Source organism: Xenopus tropicalis, chromosome 3 (genome assembly GCF_000004195.4).
Source record: "Xenopus tropicalis strain Nigerian chromosome 3, UCB_Xtro_10.0, whole genome shotgun sequence".
Classification (NCBI taxonomy): domain Eukaryota; kingdom Metazoa; phylum Chordata; class Amphibia; order Anura; family Pipidae; genus Xenopus; species Xenopus tropicalis.
The window spans coordinates 25,056,461-25,071,617 of NC_030679.2; the positions used below are offsets into that span (position 1 = coordinate 25,056,461).

The 15,157-nt window shown below is 41.6% G+C and overlaps 2 protein-coding genes across 2 annotated transcripts; both read right to left on the reverse strand.

The window, feature by feature from the left end:
- Positions 1–2,507: 2,507 nt before the first annotated feature.
- On the reverse strand, positions 2,508–4,519 carry LOC116409470 (toll-like receptor 2). Its single transcript, XM_031898125.1, has one exon. It carries the CDS (start codon positions 4,476–4,478, stop codon positions 3,123–3,125), a length of 1,356 nt encoding a protein of 451 aa, XP_031753985.1. The 5' UTR covers positions 4,479–4,519; the 3' UTR covers positions 2,508–3,122.
- Positions 4,520–9,803: 5,284 nt separating this feature from the next.
- nudcd2 (NudC domain containing 2) lies at positions 9,804–15,092 on the reverse strand. The gene is given in 4 exon segments (NM_001016379.2): positions 9,804–10,110; positions 12,238–12,389; positions 13,036–13,084; positions 14,895–15,092. Coding segments are annotated over 4 exon segments (474 nt in total). The 5' UTR covers positions 15,084–15,092; the 3' UTR covers positions 9,804–10,026.
- Between the last annotated feature and the right edge of the window lie 65 nt (positions 15,093–15,157).

Genomic DNA, 15,157 nt, shown 5'->3' on the forward strand with positions numbered 1-15,157 from the left:
ACTGTGTCCTCCCTCTCCCAGCTCCCCCCCTCCCGCTCCCTGCTGCATCCTCCCTCTCCCAGCCCCCCTCCTGCTCCCCGATATGTCCTCTCTCTCCCAGCTCCCACCTCCTGCTCCCTGCTGCATCCTCCCTCTCCCAGCCCCCCTCCTGCTCCCTGCTACATCCTCTCTCTCTCAGCTCCCCCTCCTGCCCCCCCGCTGTGTCCTCCCTCTCCCAGCCCCCCTCCTGCTCCCCACTGCGTCCTTCCTCTCCCAGCTCCCACCTCCTGCTCCCCGCTGTGTCCTCTCTCTCCCAGCCCCCCTCCTGCTCCCCACTGCATCCTCCCTCTCCCAGCCCCCTGTCCTGCTCCCCACTGCATCCTCCCTCTCCCAGCCCCCCCTCCTGCTCCCCGCTGCGTCCTCCCTCTCCCAGCCCCCCCTCCTGCTCCCCGCTGCATCATCCCTCTCCCAGCCCCCCCTCCTGCTCCCCGCTGCATCCTCCCTCTCCCAGCCCCCCGTCCTGCTCCCCGCTGCATCATCCCTCTCCCAGCCCCCCCTCCTGCTCCCCGCTGCGTCCTCCCTCTCCCAGCTCCCCCACTCCAGCTCCCCGCCATGTCCTCCCTCTCCCAGCCCCCCCTCCTGCTCCCCGTTATGTCCTCTCTCTCCCAGTCCATCTATCCCGTATTATAAATAATTTACTCTATATCCTGGCCAGCCAGAACTGAGAACAATGACCGTAAGAAATAGTATAGCGGAACACATATATATAGATTAAAAGTTCATAACAGCTAAATACAGTAAACACACACAAAGAGATTTATATCTTTCACAATTCCTTGTATGAATCCAGAGAGATAAAAAATGCTGCTGTGATGAAAGGACAGTATACAGGTCACAAAAGGATTTGGGGTTCAGCCAAATCCCACAATAGTGGATTCAGTGCATGCCTAGTTCTTAGTTTCCCAGGGGCCCTCAGCCATATGACTTCAGTTTCTTTATACTGTTGCAAGTTGATTTGATATCAACCCCTCCCTTTCCACCCAGCAGCCAATCAGCAGAATAATGGGAAGATAGCAAGATTAAAGCTCCCTGACACCTGTATTGCTAGAAATGCTCCCATGCCCCACCTAATAGTTACATACATAGTTAGTTACATAGTTACATAGGGTTGAAAAAAGACCAGTGTCCATCAAGTTCAACCCATCCAAGTAAACCCAGCACACCTAACCCACACCTACCTATCTATACACTCACATACATAAACTATATATACAACCATTAATACTAACTGTAGATATTAGTATCACAATAGCCTTGGATATTCTGATTGATCAAGAACTCATCCAGGCCCCTCTTAAAGGCATTAACAGAATCTGCCAATATCTAATCTTAGATATTGGCACTCAATAGTAAAAATCCAAGTCGGCTCTCCCAATTTATGACTCCTCCAATCACACTGGGGAAACAACAGCAGTTGTCCGTAGCAGCTGCCAAAGAGAACTGCATTGTTATCAGGAGAGAGGCACAGGGGCCGATTCACTAAAGGTTCATCAGTCATTTTGCATGCATTAAGATGCATATCACATGCGCAAAAAAACGCAGTCGCAAATGTGTTATTTACCTCGCATTGCGTCAATTCTCGCATAGAAATAATACTAATGCATGATTCACAAACACATATGAAGCGTTAGATGCACTAAATATCGCATTAGTCTGTGCGAATATTAACACCTACTTGGGGCAGGCGGTACTTAAATTCGTGGTTCGTGAGCTTTTGGCAACACAACATGGACTTTGCAGAGGGATTTTACCAAGTATGTGTTGGCCCATCGCGAGTCAAATACCGCAAAGGACATCGCATCTTAATTATGACGCCTGTCCTTTTAGTGAATCGAGCGTTGTCGCAAAAAATAAGAAGCAATACAATTTTTAACGCATGCTATAAATAGCGCTCGTTTTATCGCCCTTTAGTGAATCAGCCCCACAGAATCAATAGTTGCTGAGATCTTAAAGACCATAATGGGGACCTGGGGCACTTGTTCTTGCCCTTCTTGAAGGGAAAACTCTGGATGTCCCCATGGTTATATGTGTATATAAAATGTGATTTGATACTATAATAAATATTAGGTATAACAGCACTTTGAATGGAGCAGAGAGTGAGGGGTGCAGGAATAAAGGAGCCATGGTAGTGATTGCAGAAGGGAAAGGAAAACTAATCTAAAAGATTTCAGGGGGCAGGGAAATAGTTGTTTGGCACTTATTCTCAGGTATCTCTGTTATAAATTAGGGCCCATAGTGCATGATACAGTATAACCCAAACCCGTAACTTGAAACTGCACACTGCCTCTGTAACCTGTACATGGCCATCTTCCTGTACAATTATATTTACTGGAATCCTTGCATTGCTATTATTCACATGGTATTACTGCACTTTGATTTCATATACAGACTGATTTTATTTACATTTATAAATAAACTAAAACATTACAAAAACACAACAGTAATTACATAAAGTGATGCATTTTTTTTTAAATTCTCATCTAAAAACCACAAATCACATTCTTTCAGAAACAAAGTTTTTTTTTTTTTACAAGAGATGCAATAACATTTGCACAGTTTGCCCAGGTCGAGTAACTCGTAGCACCCAATCTACAAGCTGTTAGCACTTACTGGTAGGGTGACCATATCACTTGGATATTCAGGGGCACGTCTGATAAATGCATGTTGCCGGGCTGCACTGATTGCATTTACTCTTAATTGCAATCAGTTCAGCCCCTACTAGTTGAATTTTCTAGACGTGTTGCTGCATTTTCAAGTGATTTGGTCACCCTAATAGATAACCAAGCCACATAATTCTTTGGTTTCCGTAGGGATACTTTACTCAGACCATGGAAAGTAGTGCAAGAACACTAAGGGGCACAAGAACTTGCCACTTGGGGCAATGACTTTGGGGCAGCACTCACAGAGACTGCAGTAACTCTACAACACAGGAAGGCAGTGTGCAAAGTATAAGAAATGGGACCATTGTGCCTGTTTTTTGCACTATGCCCACTGCCTTGGAGGTTGTAAATAACCCCTTATAAGTTGTTTTTCTAGTACAAAGTTGGCCCATATTATCACACAAACTTCCAAATACAATGTTTTTATGTGTGAAACTGCATGCTGCATACATTTACTCTCTGCACATTCTGCAATCGGGTCTTTTTGCTTTGATGGAACTTATGAATGCAAATGACTGCAGCCACAAGGACTAATAAGGACACAATACAAATTAACACAGTCAGAAGAGGCTTGTGGCACTCAAAAAAGGAAAGTTTCACTTCACTAACTCGTTGACCCTTTAGCAAATCTGGAGAAGCGCATATATAACCATCAGGCCAATGCTGGAATGTTAAACTTGACATTGTCATTTCATTCATTTCATGGACAAGAGAACAAGAACAGGTATATGGGATATTATCTGCCCTGATACTGCTTATATGTCTGAAATACTGCAATTGGCCTCTCTGAAGGGTTTTTATTGGGTTTCCATTTATTGCTAGGGTCTGCAAACATGGAAAGTTTTCCACAGTTGAAATAGTAGTGAGCAAATTGTGAGAGAGATAGAGCTCCTTCAGACTGGGCAGTGATAGGTTGAGAGCATCAAGCTTATTGTAGCTTAAATCTAAAATCTCACAATTCCGAGGCAATATGTTCGGCAGCTCTTCCAAACCAGTGTCCGACAGATTTAGAAGAGCCAACGATGGCTGCCATTCACAAAGAGAAGTTGAAGTAGATGAGAGATTATTCTGGCTTAAATCTAGGTGCTTTAGCTGATTTTGTTTGTTTAGCGTTTGACATATGGTATCAAAACTGACCAAGCGGTTATGATTGAGCTTTAAAGTCTTGATGTTTGGAAAAGCACCTTGGCAGAATGAAGAAGAAATGTTTTCATCCTGGAGAAGATTTTCAGATAAATCTAATGAGGATAAAATCTTAAATTGCCTGCTGGTGTTGCATGGTATGCCAGTTAGGTGAGACTTTGTCAGAGTTAAGTCCTCCAGATTATAAATCCAGCTACTCAGGCCAGAGAAAGTGGAAACTCTATCAAGTAATGGGTATGAAGGCACGTTTATGACTTGCAGAGACAGAATTTGAGGTGGAGATCCACTCATTTGCTGCTTCTTTGATCTGCCTTCAAAAGTTGTGTTCACAAAAGCAAGCACATTAATCTGTATCCTCTGAACCCAATTCAGAAATGAAAGCAGAAATTCTTCCGATATCACGACATTAGCAAACACCACTTTTGACAAAGGAAGGTGAATCATGGCCAGTACTTGTTCCATCTCCACATTGTGTAATGAATATTCTTCTGTGTCCACAAAACGTCCTCCTTGGAACTCCAGACTAGATGCCTGAATGCACGACACGATACTCATGACATTAGTTAAGTCAACAAGGGAGCAGGAGCAGTGACGGAGATCTTTATTGTAGTAGCATCCTCCATTGGCCCAGAGCATTTTCTGAGTGATGATCAGGAACAGTGATAACGAAATCTTGATCATCATAATGTAAAATCACCTGCGCTTGCGAATAAAACAATAAGAAAATGAAAGGGTCAACAAAGGATTCAATACAAATAACTGTATGAGTTTATAAGACCATCCCTTAAATGTAAATAGTTTATTCTCTAAAGTACACAGGGCCCTCCAACCCAGACCCAATACCCACCAGGTAGCAACTGGGGTCTTCAAAATCCTGAGTCAGAAGCAGATAACTTGGTCTCACAGGGGACTTCGGCTTATAACAGACACCTTTGGCTCATTGCCATAATTGTTTAACCCCAATGCTGCTTCCACCCCCCTCCCCAGAAATCCATTGTAATTAGAAGATCATTTTTGTGAATTGTACAGAATCAGGCAGAGAGTAAATACAGGAACTACTTGCCCCAAAAGACATGCAAGGTGGCTCTACAAAGTATTATATTGTCGGATTTAAATGCTTATTCAAATGCCATTCTTCAAAAATCTGAAAGCAAAGGGGTCATAGACCTTCCAGTGCAACTCTCATTGCTGCAGAAAGGAGCCATTGGGAGAAATGTAGATCAGTTATAAATCTTTCAGAGAACGCCACGGGACTGTGTTGCCCAAACATTTTTTATTTATCAGGCCATTTTTGTTAAACATCACATGTGACCGGATTATATGAAAATAATGGGGCCATACCAGTAAGTCTAATAAGCCCTTGAGCAGACTGGTCACCACACAAAATATGTGGAAGCTCAGCCTCTGGGCCTTCAGCTACCCAGCCCAGCCTACGACAACATGTTCTGAATAAAACTATCTGTATTTGTAGGATACCTACAAAGTGAGAAAAACTATAAAAGAATGAAATAAATTATTGCAGTATGTCTGGAATTTCAGGGGAGCTTTGTGGAGTTTTCAAGAACAAAATGGTTATCATGAATCAAGTCCAGTATTTTCCCAGCTAACATGTATAATGACAATATGACCTTAGGGGTCATTTATCAACACTGGGCAAATCTGCCCATAGGCAGTAACCCATGGCAACCAATCAATTTGTTGCATTTATTTATTGCTTGCTCAAAAAAGCCAATCACTTATTGGCTGGTATGAGATACTGCCCACAGGCAAATTTGCCCAGTGTTGATAAAAGACTGCTCTGTCTTAATCCCTTTTCCTTTTTTATTGCCTTCTGTATTAATTATTGTATTGGTTGTTTTGTATGTTTTCATGTATGTTTAATATATGCACCCATTTATTGTAATGCGCCGCATAATATGTTGGTTAACCCTAACCTATATAATAATAACTCCAAATTATACTAATAATAACTCCAAATAATAATAATAATATAATTCAACGTGGGATTTAGTCCAAATCTAGACAAGTACTCATGTACTATAAACAATACTGTATTCCCTCCAGAAGACTGGGTGCCAGTACATGAGCACAAGAATACTATTTTTTTGGTAACTCATTGTATATAAGATATAGAAATAAATATATATGTACTGTATACACATACTTGTGTGTTGCTTAAGTGAAAATGATGGATCAGGCTGGGCAGTGGATAGATAGATAGATAGATGATAGATAGATAGATGATAGATGAAAGAGAGACAGATAGATCAATACAGTAGATAGAGACAGAGAGATAGAAGGACAAACAGCTAGATAGATTATATAGACAGATAGACTGATGGATAGATAGATGGTAGATAATGTAATAATAATAATAATGTTTGGTCACTCCATGTTTTATATAAATACAAAACCAACAGTAGGCTGATGTGTGATTTACATGACATATATACTATTAGGATATAAAAGATGTAGGGATTGTTATGAATGTTAGTGATAGAGACAGAGAAAAATGGATTGTATATAAAACTTACCTTTCAGGTTCTCCTGTGATAATTCTATTAATTCTTTGGAATTGTTCTCAAGTTCGATGTTGCTGTTGCATCTGCAGCATTTTCTCAATGCTAGACGTTCCCTTACACTACCTTCTCTCCGCCCCCCCAAAAAAATGTAAAAAAAAGGTAAGAATAACAGTGAGGACAGACTGCCTTTTGAGAATTTCCCGTAACATAGGAAAATGCGTTTTTATTCCTAAAGTACACGTGTCGGAATGAGAGAAAAAGATTTAGCTCAAAGCCGTGCTTGTATATATACACATACATGCTTGAAAAATAGGAATTGTTTTTATCCATTTTACATTTTTAAACCCCGGGGGTGATTTTTCTTCATAAAAAGAGGAGTGTATTAAGATGTGGTGAATGAAGTCAACATGCATGTGTTTAACTCTGACTAATGCTGAAATGTGTGTGGCATCTGGATGAACCAACATGTAATTACAAAGCCTTTCCATTCCTTCCTAGACATTAACACATGTGCTACTCGGGCATAAGCCTTAAGGACTAACATTCTTTGCTCGTTGCGGTTTATGCCATACGGTAGCGGTACCATCAGTTCTTTAGTAGTGATACCATTATAATAAGAAACCATATAGAGGAACACACACAAAATCCAAATTGGAAATAGGTATGGGACTATCCAGAATGTTTGGGTTTTATGGATAAGGGGCCTTTCTGTAATTTGGATCTCCATACCTTAAGGGACTGATTTACAAAAATTTGTTTTTTTTCTGCCCTTCAAAGTCGTATAAACGCAACATGGTATGAATCCGAATAAAACTTGATCATTGTTGTATTTTTAAAATGTCATGATAATGCCTGAATCGTTTGTAGGACAATTTTGAGTTTTCATTAGAAAATCCTGAATATGTTTAGATGAAAGTATCGTTAAAACTCCAAAAAATTGAGTTTAAATGGGAGTTCGTTTCCATGAATCCTCTTTATTTTTCCCAAACAGGAATTGCTGCAGCAGCCATTTTAGGAGTATTGGCACTCATTCTTAGAAAACAATAATCTGTCATGTTTCACTTGAAACTGGGTGAAATAGAAAGCAATGAGGGGATTCACTTCTCCTTGAAAATGTGTCAAGGACTGTCACTGACTATTCTATTCCTCTTCTATTCTGAGCCTCCATAGGATGCAATGGTCCTTCTTATGAACTGGCCCACAAAACTGAACTGCACGAAACTGCCAATAAAGGGGCAAATTAGGCTTTTTAATCCTACTAAGACAATTTCACCCATATGCCTAATCTTGCATTTATCTAGGCTCAACTGCAAAGTGGAAACATCCTCCTATTAACCTTTTGTTTAGTATAATGCACAACACAGAGGATGAACCTACATTGCCCACCTTAACATCATTTGTGCATGTGTGATATTTGTCCAAAATCATTGGGACTATATACATTAGGGCTCATTTACAATCCCCCACACAGTGTTAAAGTGCAAAAAAAGACTGCATTTAGCCATTTTTTTGCACTTTGCCAACTGCACGGGGCACTGTTTAAACAGTCACAGGCCTCTGCTTCAGACACAAAGACCTGCAGACTACTCTATGAATCTTATGTGGTATGCATTAGGCCATGCTAGATTCAAAAGGGGCGGGCAGGGAAATTCATGTAGGTACAAGCTAGGTGTCCCCTGGCGCTGCTCTCAGCATGGAGTGCCAGATTTTTTATCTGTTGCTCTATGCAGAGGGCTTCAACCCTAGCAGGGTCCCCAGAGTTGTGTCTTGCAGCCACAACCTACAGGTAAGCAAAATGCACCTACACTGACACAGCTTGGCACAATCATACTGTGGGCTTGGGCTTTGCCCAATATCAAGTCTCTAAGGCTGGGACATATTAAAACAGAATTGCAATTGCACGTGTTGAAAATTGTATTCATTATTTTACTATATTTTTTATAAATTTATGATATTTGTGGTGCATATACGAAATGGCAGATTACAGGTTGATATAGGGTGTGCCCTTTGTGTACCTTCCCTTTTCGAATACTATTACATCATTGTCTTCAAATTCTAAGCAGTTTACTAGGGTAACCTTGGTAGTGAATATGCTATGTGTGAGATTTTCTGCCTAATAAGTTTAAGTGTAAGCCTTAATGAACTCAAAACACAGAACCACCCTATGTAAAGGTATGAGATCTGTTGTCCTGAATGCTTGGGATCTGGGGATTTCCATACAGTTTTTTCTCCCATAATTCAGAACACCAAACCTTTAAGCACCTAAAAACTGACTCTATGGGAGGTGGCTGTCCTGAAATTCAGAGCTTTCTGGATACTGGGTTTCCGGATAAGACATTCCATCCCTGTATATGTTACAGAAGCAACTGAATAAATGTGATTCACATAAGTGCAACAAAAAGCAGTGCTATAACTGAAACATCAGTAATTGTAAGCCTCCTGGCAAGAGACCCACACAAATCACATGTCAACAAATGCACAATTACATGGTTTTTTTTTGTCAAATGTATTTATTTAAACAAGAAACCCCTTGAAACCAAGAAAAGAACATTGATAAGCACTCTTGTTTAAAATATTTTTATCACTCTTGTTAACTAAAGTTTCTTTTATTTGGGGCAACTGAACCAGTATTTCTTATCCTTTATTCACCAAGATGTCAATCCCACGCTAACCCTTTACAAAACATCACAATCAGGGTTTGCTTTTTCTACAGATCTTACAGAAAATGTAATAACTGTAATACAGTGCTGGTTAGACTTTGCTTAGCCTCCATGTAGAGGTAGCAGCTGCTCCTGCTTTGTACAGGGAACAAGAAGTCCATTCATGCTCATCGATTTGCATAGGATTCTCAGATGCAGAGGGGGAAACATTGCTCCAGACAGCCTACAGATTCTATTCCTTGTGCACTGTGTACAGATAGTGCACTATTAATTCTGGCACATAATCACCCACCTTCCTCCCAAGTGAATTGATGTGTCTTATAAACACAAAGTGTTCCCGTGTGTATTTTTCAGACTGCAGATAACCTAGATTATTTTAAATAAATTTTCTGCCTGCAGAGGACTGCAACTATATTTCTTTAACTGGGATACAGGCTTCAGCAATCAGACTTCCCCTGCTACACAACTTTTAGCCGCCTCTTCCTTGCTTCACTATTCAGCCCAGCAGTCTATAATGCAGCACTGATGCTCCCATGGGAAGCACAGCCTCTTCCACCCCATTCCTTACTTGGTAAAGTCTAAAGTCAGCGCTGATGACATTACATATCACTTTGCATAAGTGTGCTGAATAGCACTCATGTAGGGAAAGTAAATGGCAAAGCTGGTATTGCTGGCCTTCTAGTGCTTTCTCCTTTCTTTAATGTATTTAATGTACCTATAGGCTACAGGGAGTAATAAGGAGCAGAGATTAGCAGTAAACATGAGCAAGAAAAAAAGGGCACATTCAATCTTTTTTAATAATATTAAAAAAAGCCATTTTGCTGAAGAGTGCATTCAGTTGGCTAATGGCAAAGACTTATGGTGCCATAGAAAATACAGAAAATAATAAAAGTTTTGTAACTGACTTTGGCAAAATTACTTATAAACAACCAATGATATCTTTAGGGATCAGATCCCTGGAATTATCCTACATAAATAATGCTGGCTTTTCGTCTCTCTCCTTCACTTTTGTAGATTTGAGAAGTCTGGTCCCCCTTTGCTGTAGTTCCCTGATATTTCTGCCCCGCTGAAATCGAAGCCTGGATTCTGGTAGTTGGAAAAAACAAAGATTAGAACATTTTAATCAGGTCCTGCTATTAGGTTAATGTCAACATTAACTACCAAACTAAGCTGCTGTCACTATTACACTACCATAGGTGATAAAGCACTTGATGCATGGTTAGGGCAAGCCAGCAGACCAGTACAGGCATTTCAGGATGGTGGTACAAAAAAGCCCACTTCAGTCAATGTTGATTAGAAATACACAAGCTACAGAAAGATTCTGGAATATTTCAGGTGACATGAGCAAAGTGTTGGCTGTGCTTTCTCCACTGGGGAGGATGTTTCATCTGGATTTACTTTAAAGGAGAAGGAAAGTAAGTAAGCTTTATCAGAAAGGTCTATGTAAATACAGCCATAAGCACTCACAGAAACACTGCACTGACTTCTCTGTAAAAAGATTAGTTGTGTCTGTTTTCCTCTGCCAGAGACATGCAGCTTCCTGCTCCCCCCTCCCTCAAGAATGCTAAGAGATAACCCCCCCCCGCCCCTTAGGAATGTGGATCTGAGCCAATCAGCAGGAAGCTGACTCATAGTTTAACTGAGCATGTTCACTTGGTTCCGGTGTCTGTGCAGGAGTGAGGCATTATGGGAACTTTCTTTACACAGCTCAGTGTTTTTTCTTCCTGTTTGGCTTCAGATCTTCTGAACAGGTAAAATATGGGGAGACTTAAGGGCACTATTGAGACAACTGAAGGTATGCCTGCAGCTTGAGATTAACTCTTTACTAGCCTTTTCTTCTCCTTTAAATCACCACAGAAAGGATCCCAGTGAGACATAAGCCCCACACGGTACCACAAGGTATGTCAAAGAAACACCTAGACAAAGATGAGATATAGTAAAAACATGTTAAAGTCTGGAAGTTTTGAGAGACTGTAACCCATGGTGACCAAAAATGTCCAGTACTAGATCATACTAGTGGATGTACTGCCACCTTCAGAACTTTAAAGCTGAATTATGCTTGAGAGTTGTAAGCAGCTTATACATCTGTATTTCCTGAAATTGACCCACACACTCATTTACCTAATACCAAACAGGGCCGCCATCAGAAATCACAAACATTTTCAACAAAATTTTCTGGACCCCCCTCCTCCCACGCCCTGCCCCCTAATGGCCCCTCCCCCAGTGACCCACCCCATCAGCAGAAAGGACACACAGACATTGGTAGCCAGGGCCCCCCCTAAAACAATGGTAGCCAGGGGTTACGTTTTGCATTGGTGCCAGCCCAGGGCCCCCTAAAACATTGCTGGTCCTCCCCCAGTGTCCTCATACTATGGCCCACTCCCTGCTGCTTCTTGCTCCCCCACTGATTCCTCCAGCTCCCCCCCCAACATCCGCCGCAGCATCCTCCAGCTCCCCCCACCAGCATCTGCCGTAGAATCCTCCAGCTTCCCCAAGGGTCCCCCCTCAGCATCCCACCCAGCATTCTCCAGCTCCACTCCCCAGCATCCTGTAGCGCCCCCCCCCAGCATCCTCTCCCCAGTGACATACAGCTTCCTGCAGCTCCAACCTCCAGTGACCGCCTGCTTCCACTGTCCTTCGGCTGCATCCTCTTGGTTGCGCACACATGGGGCAGAACCAATCAGGGCCCGTAATCCTTTAAAGGGGGCCCGAGCTAAAACTGTATCACGGCCGGGCCCCCTTTAAACCGAGGATCGTCCGGGCCCGGGACAACTGTTCCCCCTGTGCCCCCCTAATGGCGGCCCTGATACCAAACTTCTTTGTTAACATTCTGCAGGTACCTGACCCTATGCAGCTTCAGCTCTGCAGTGTCATCCAGTCCCCTACAAAGCCAATTCAGCCCTGCTCCCTGGAGTGCCTTCTTACAACCTGCATTAGTGCTAATTATTAGCTCTAGTACCAGCTATAAGAATCTGCTCCATGCCACAACGTAACTGGAACTGGCACTCCATACCACCATACTGGACCCTGCCTGTACTGTTTATGCATTCCTCTACCCTAAAATCTGAATCAGTGCAGGATACAGGGAGCTACAATATTAATGCACCCAGCTTTATTTGCAGAAGTTCAGTTGTCTGCCATGGTTCTATAAGACTTGGGAGTGCCACAGGATGCTCACTCTTGGTTTAGACACAGTTACCAGATATACATTACCTCTCTCTGAAATCTTTCCAGTGTAAGCTTCTTTTGCATCTCATCCTGGATCCATGGGTCTGCGGAATAGTCCCCTTCTGATAAAGAGGTCCAGCAATTGCCAGCATCCCGATTTGTTTTTGTTAGGATTATCCTTATTAGTTTCCTATCCTCTTTCAGTACAGGTACAAAAAAAAACCAAAAACCATATATATTTTAAAATAATTTCCTCTAGTTTAGTAAAACAACCAAAGAGAAAATTAATAATACATTAACCTTTTCCCTGTCTGGACCTACACTAAGAAAGAAACCAGATTCTTCATTTTGTATTCAATTTAAACTATTTACCTTAAAATTCCCATTTAGCTTTTGTTATCCACACTTTGCTAATGTAGAGTTCCTAGACAAGCATAGTAGAGATGTGTGTCAGCAAAACACATCTATACATATGTGGAACCACATTTCCAATACCAAGAATTTCACCACTAGAAGTCTATCATGTATATAAAGACTTTAATAATTACTTGTGTTACATAGATCAGGGAGAGGTGTGGGGGGATCTAGATGGCAACGGTCACTCAGGTTCCACATGAGATACCACTTCACTAGTTAGTGTATACCAGTAGCAATTGTGAGCTCTACCTGTGACACAGAGAGGGATGGTTTTATAAGGCACTATCAAATTTAATGTTTTGCTTATTGCCTTCTTTTTTTACACAAACTATGTATAAAATGATACCCCCTAATAAGGAATAGAAAAAGGTATATTACTTTAAAGTAGTTCAACATGCTAACTTGGCTCAAGACATAAGAACTTACCTAGAGTCCATGTTGCTTCGTCGGATATTGTAGAATCAAACAACTTCCCCTTAAAAAAAAAAGTAACCATTAAAATATAAATCCAGTCGGTAATAATTGGTTATATAAAGGCAGCTAAAACAGGACTTAAATTAATTGTACAAGATGAAAAGACCTTATCACATCCACAACTAGGCAGGTCATTTGTTCATTAGGCAAATGTCACATGAGTTTTCTTTGCCAGTGGAAAAACACCAGCAGAGAAAACACCAATCTGCTACAATGAGTGGAGAACTCCCGGTGCGGGCAGCCTGTGCAATAAATGGGTGTATACACTGTACATACAGATTACATACAAAGATACAACCCAATCTGATACATTTATACATATAAGTACAAGACAGCATGTCTGTTACATTTTCAGGACATATACCTTACCATACAGCTAATTTAGTGTGGCACTGGCCAGCCAGAAAGCCATGGGACCCGTCTGTTATTGACAGGCCAAACCCTGAGCTCAGCCTCACCCCATCCCTACTGTCATTCAGTAAGAACGAGAAAGAGGGCAGGTTAGGGTCAGGCAAGGGCACATATTCTGTCGACCCGAGCACCACTAATCTGAATCTTTGAGAAAGGCTGTGGAGGCAGTCGAAACATTAGATACACAGTTTAAATACATTTTCTGTTTTTCCATAAGTCCTGCGAGTGCGGTAACTTCTTTTCAAGATCATAAGTGAATTTTGACTCAAAGTAAACTGATCTGGACGGTTAAGCATGCAAGGCAGATGCAAAAGTGGACAGCATATGTAAGTGTATGCCGCCCATACTCCTGATCTGTTGTGATGGGAATCAAAAGTAACAGGAAAGCATAATTATCACCCAGATACAACACATCAGCCCAAAGGAACTAGGCCACGAAACAATTACCTGCCTGTTGATTTGCTTACTTTACTATCTGCATTGTGCAGGGCTGTCTCATTGGTGCCCCATGGACTGGATATAGCCCTCCAAGACATTATGTTTTATTGCCCCCTACATGCCCAAGAATTCCACAACCCTTTATAGTACTCTGCCCTATGCAAGGAAAAACTTGGACAGCACTGGTATAGTGTAACAAGGTGTGCTGTATACTCTGAATCTAAGAGATCACTACAAACCCAGATCTAGTCATTTGGTGTGACCCTCCTGCCCACCCTTCACATTGTACGCTGCCACTGCTGCAGCATTAACTGGTGTAGGACTAAACATTAAGAACAAAGTTTCTATTAGTCTAGTGCAGGGGTGCCCAGACTTTTTCCTGTGGTGATTGACTTGACTCCTCCCCGCATACGTACGCGCATACCCAATAAACCCCGCACTTCCGCATTTCGCGGCTTCGACGTGGTCCACTAGGAATCCATGGGGTATCGACCGGTGGAACGCGATCAACGTTTTGGCCTCCCCTGGTCTAGTGTGTGGGCTTTTGTGCGAAAATGATGTCAAATTTCTATTTATAAATTTGAAAGGTGTGATTTGTTCTGTAATGGGGTTACTGTCAGTTTTAGTTTTTTTTTTTTACTTAGATTATATTCCCTTTAATATTTAAATAGGCTGTTCACCATTATATTAGATTTTAGAATGGTGCCTAAAAAAGTCTTCACTTTTTAGTTATGCACAATCATGGAGTACTTTAGCAATCAAAATACAAGATGAAGAGTAGAGGGCCAGAAAAAATATACAAATGCAGTACAAATATATTAGTAAATACTAAGCCTGTATATCATATATCAGGGTATGATACATAAAAGTTACTGGGTTTTTTTTAATAATTTTTGCACATACATGGCATCAAAACCTACTGCACTTAAGACAATGGGACTGTAAAAAAATACTTCTAGCACCTTAAGTATGTCCTTTCCCTTCACAACCAGTGAAATATCCCGACTTCCCAATTTGCACTGGACTTCTTTGGCAAGGGTCCCATCGGGTACTTTGACTTCAATGAACACCTCTTCCATGGTCTGATACCAGCAACCCCATGGTGTTTGACAGGGGACCACCCCACTCCTCTCATCGAAGTGAGCAGACATTGCCTGAAACTGAAGCGCTTGGCAGCCTATGCCTCATACCAGAACCAAATATGGCCGCCGCATTCATGAGCAAT

Bases quoted from the DNA above. Each gene is read 5' to 3' on its own strand.
- LOC116409470 (XM_031898125.1), bottom strand. From the start codon at position 4,478: ATGCTCTGGGCCAATGGAGGATGCTACTACAATAAAGATCTCCGTCAC.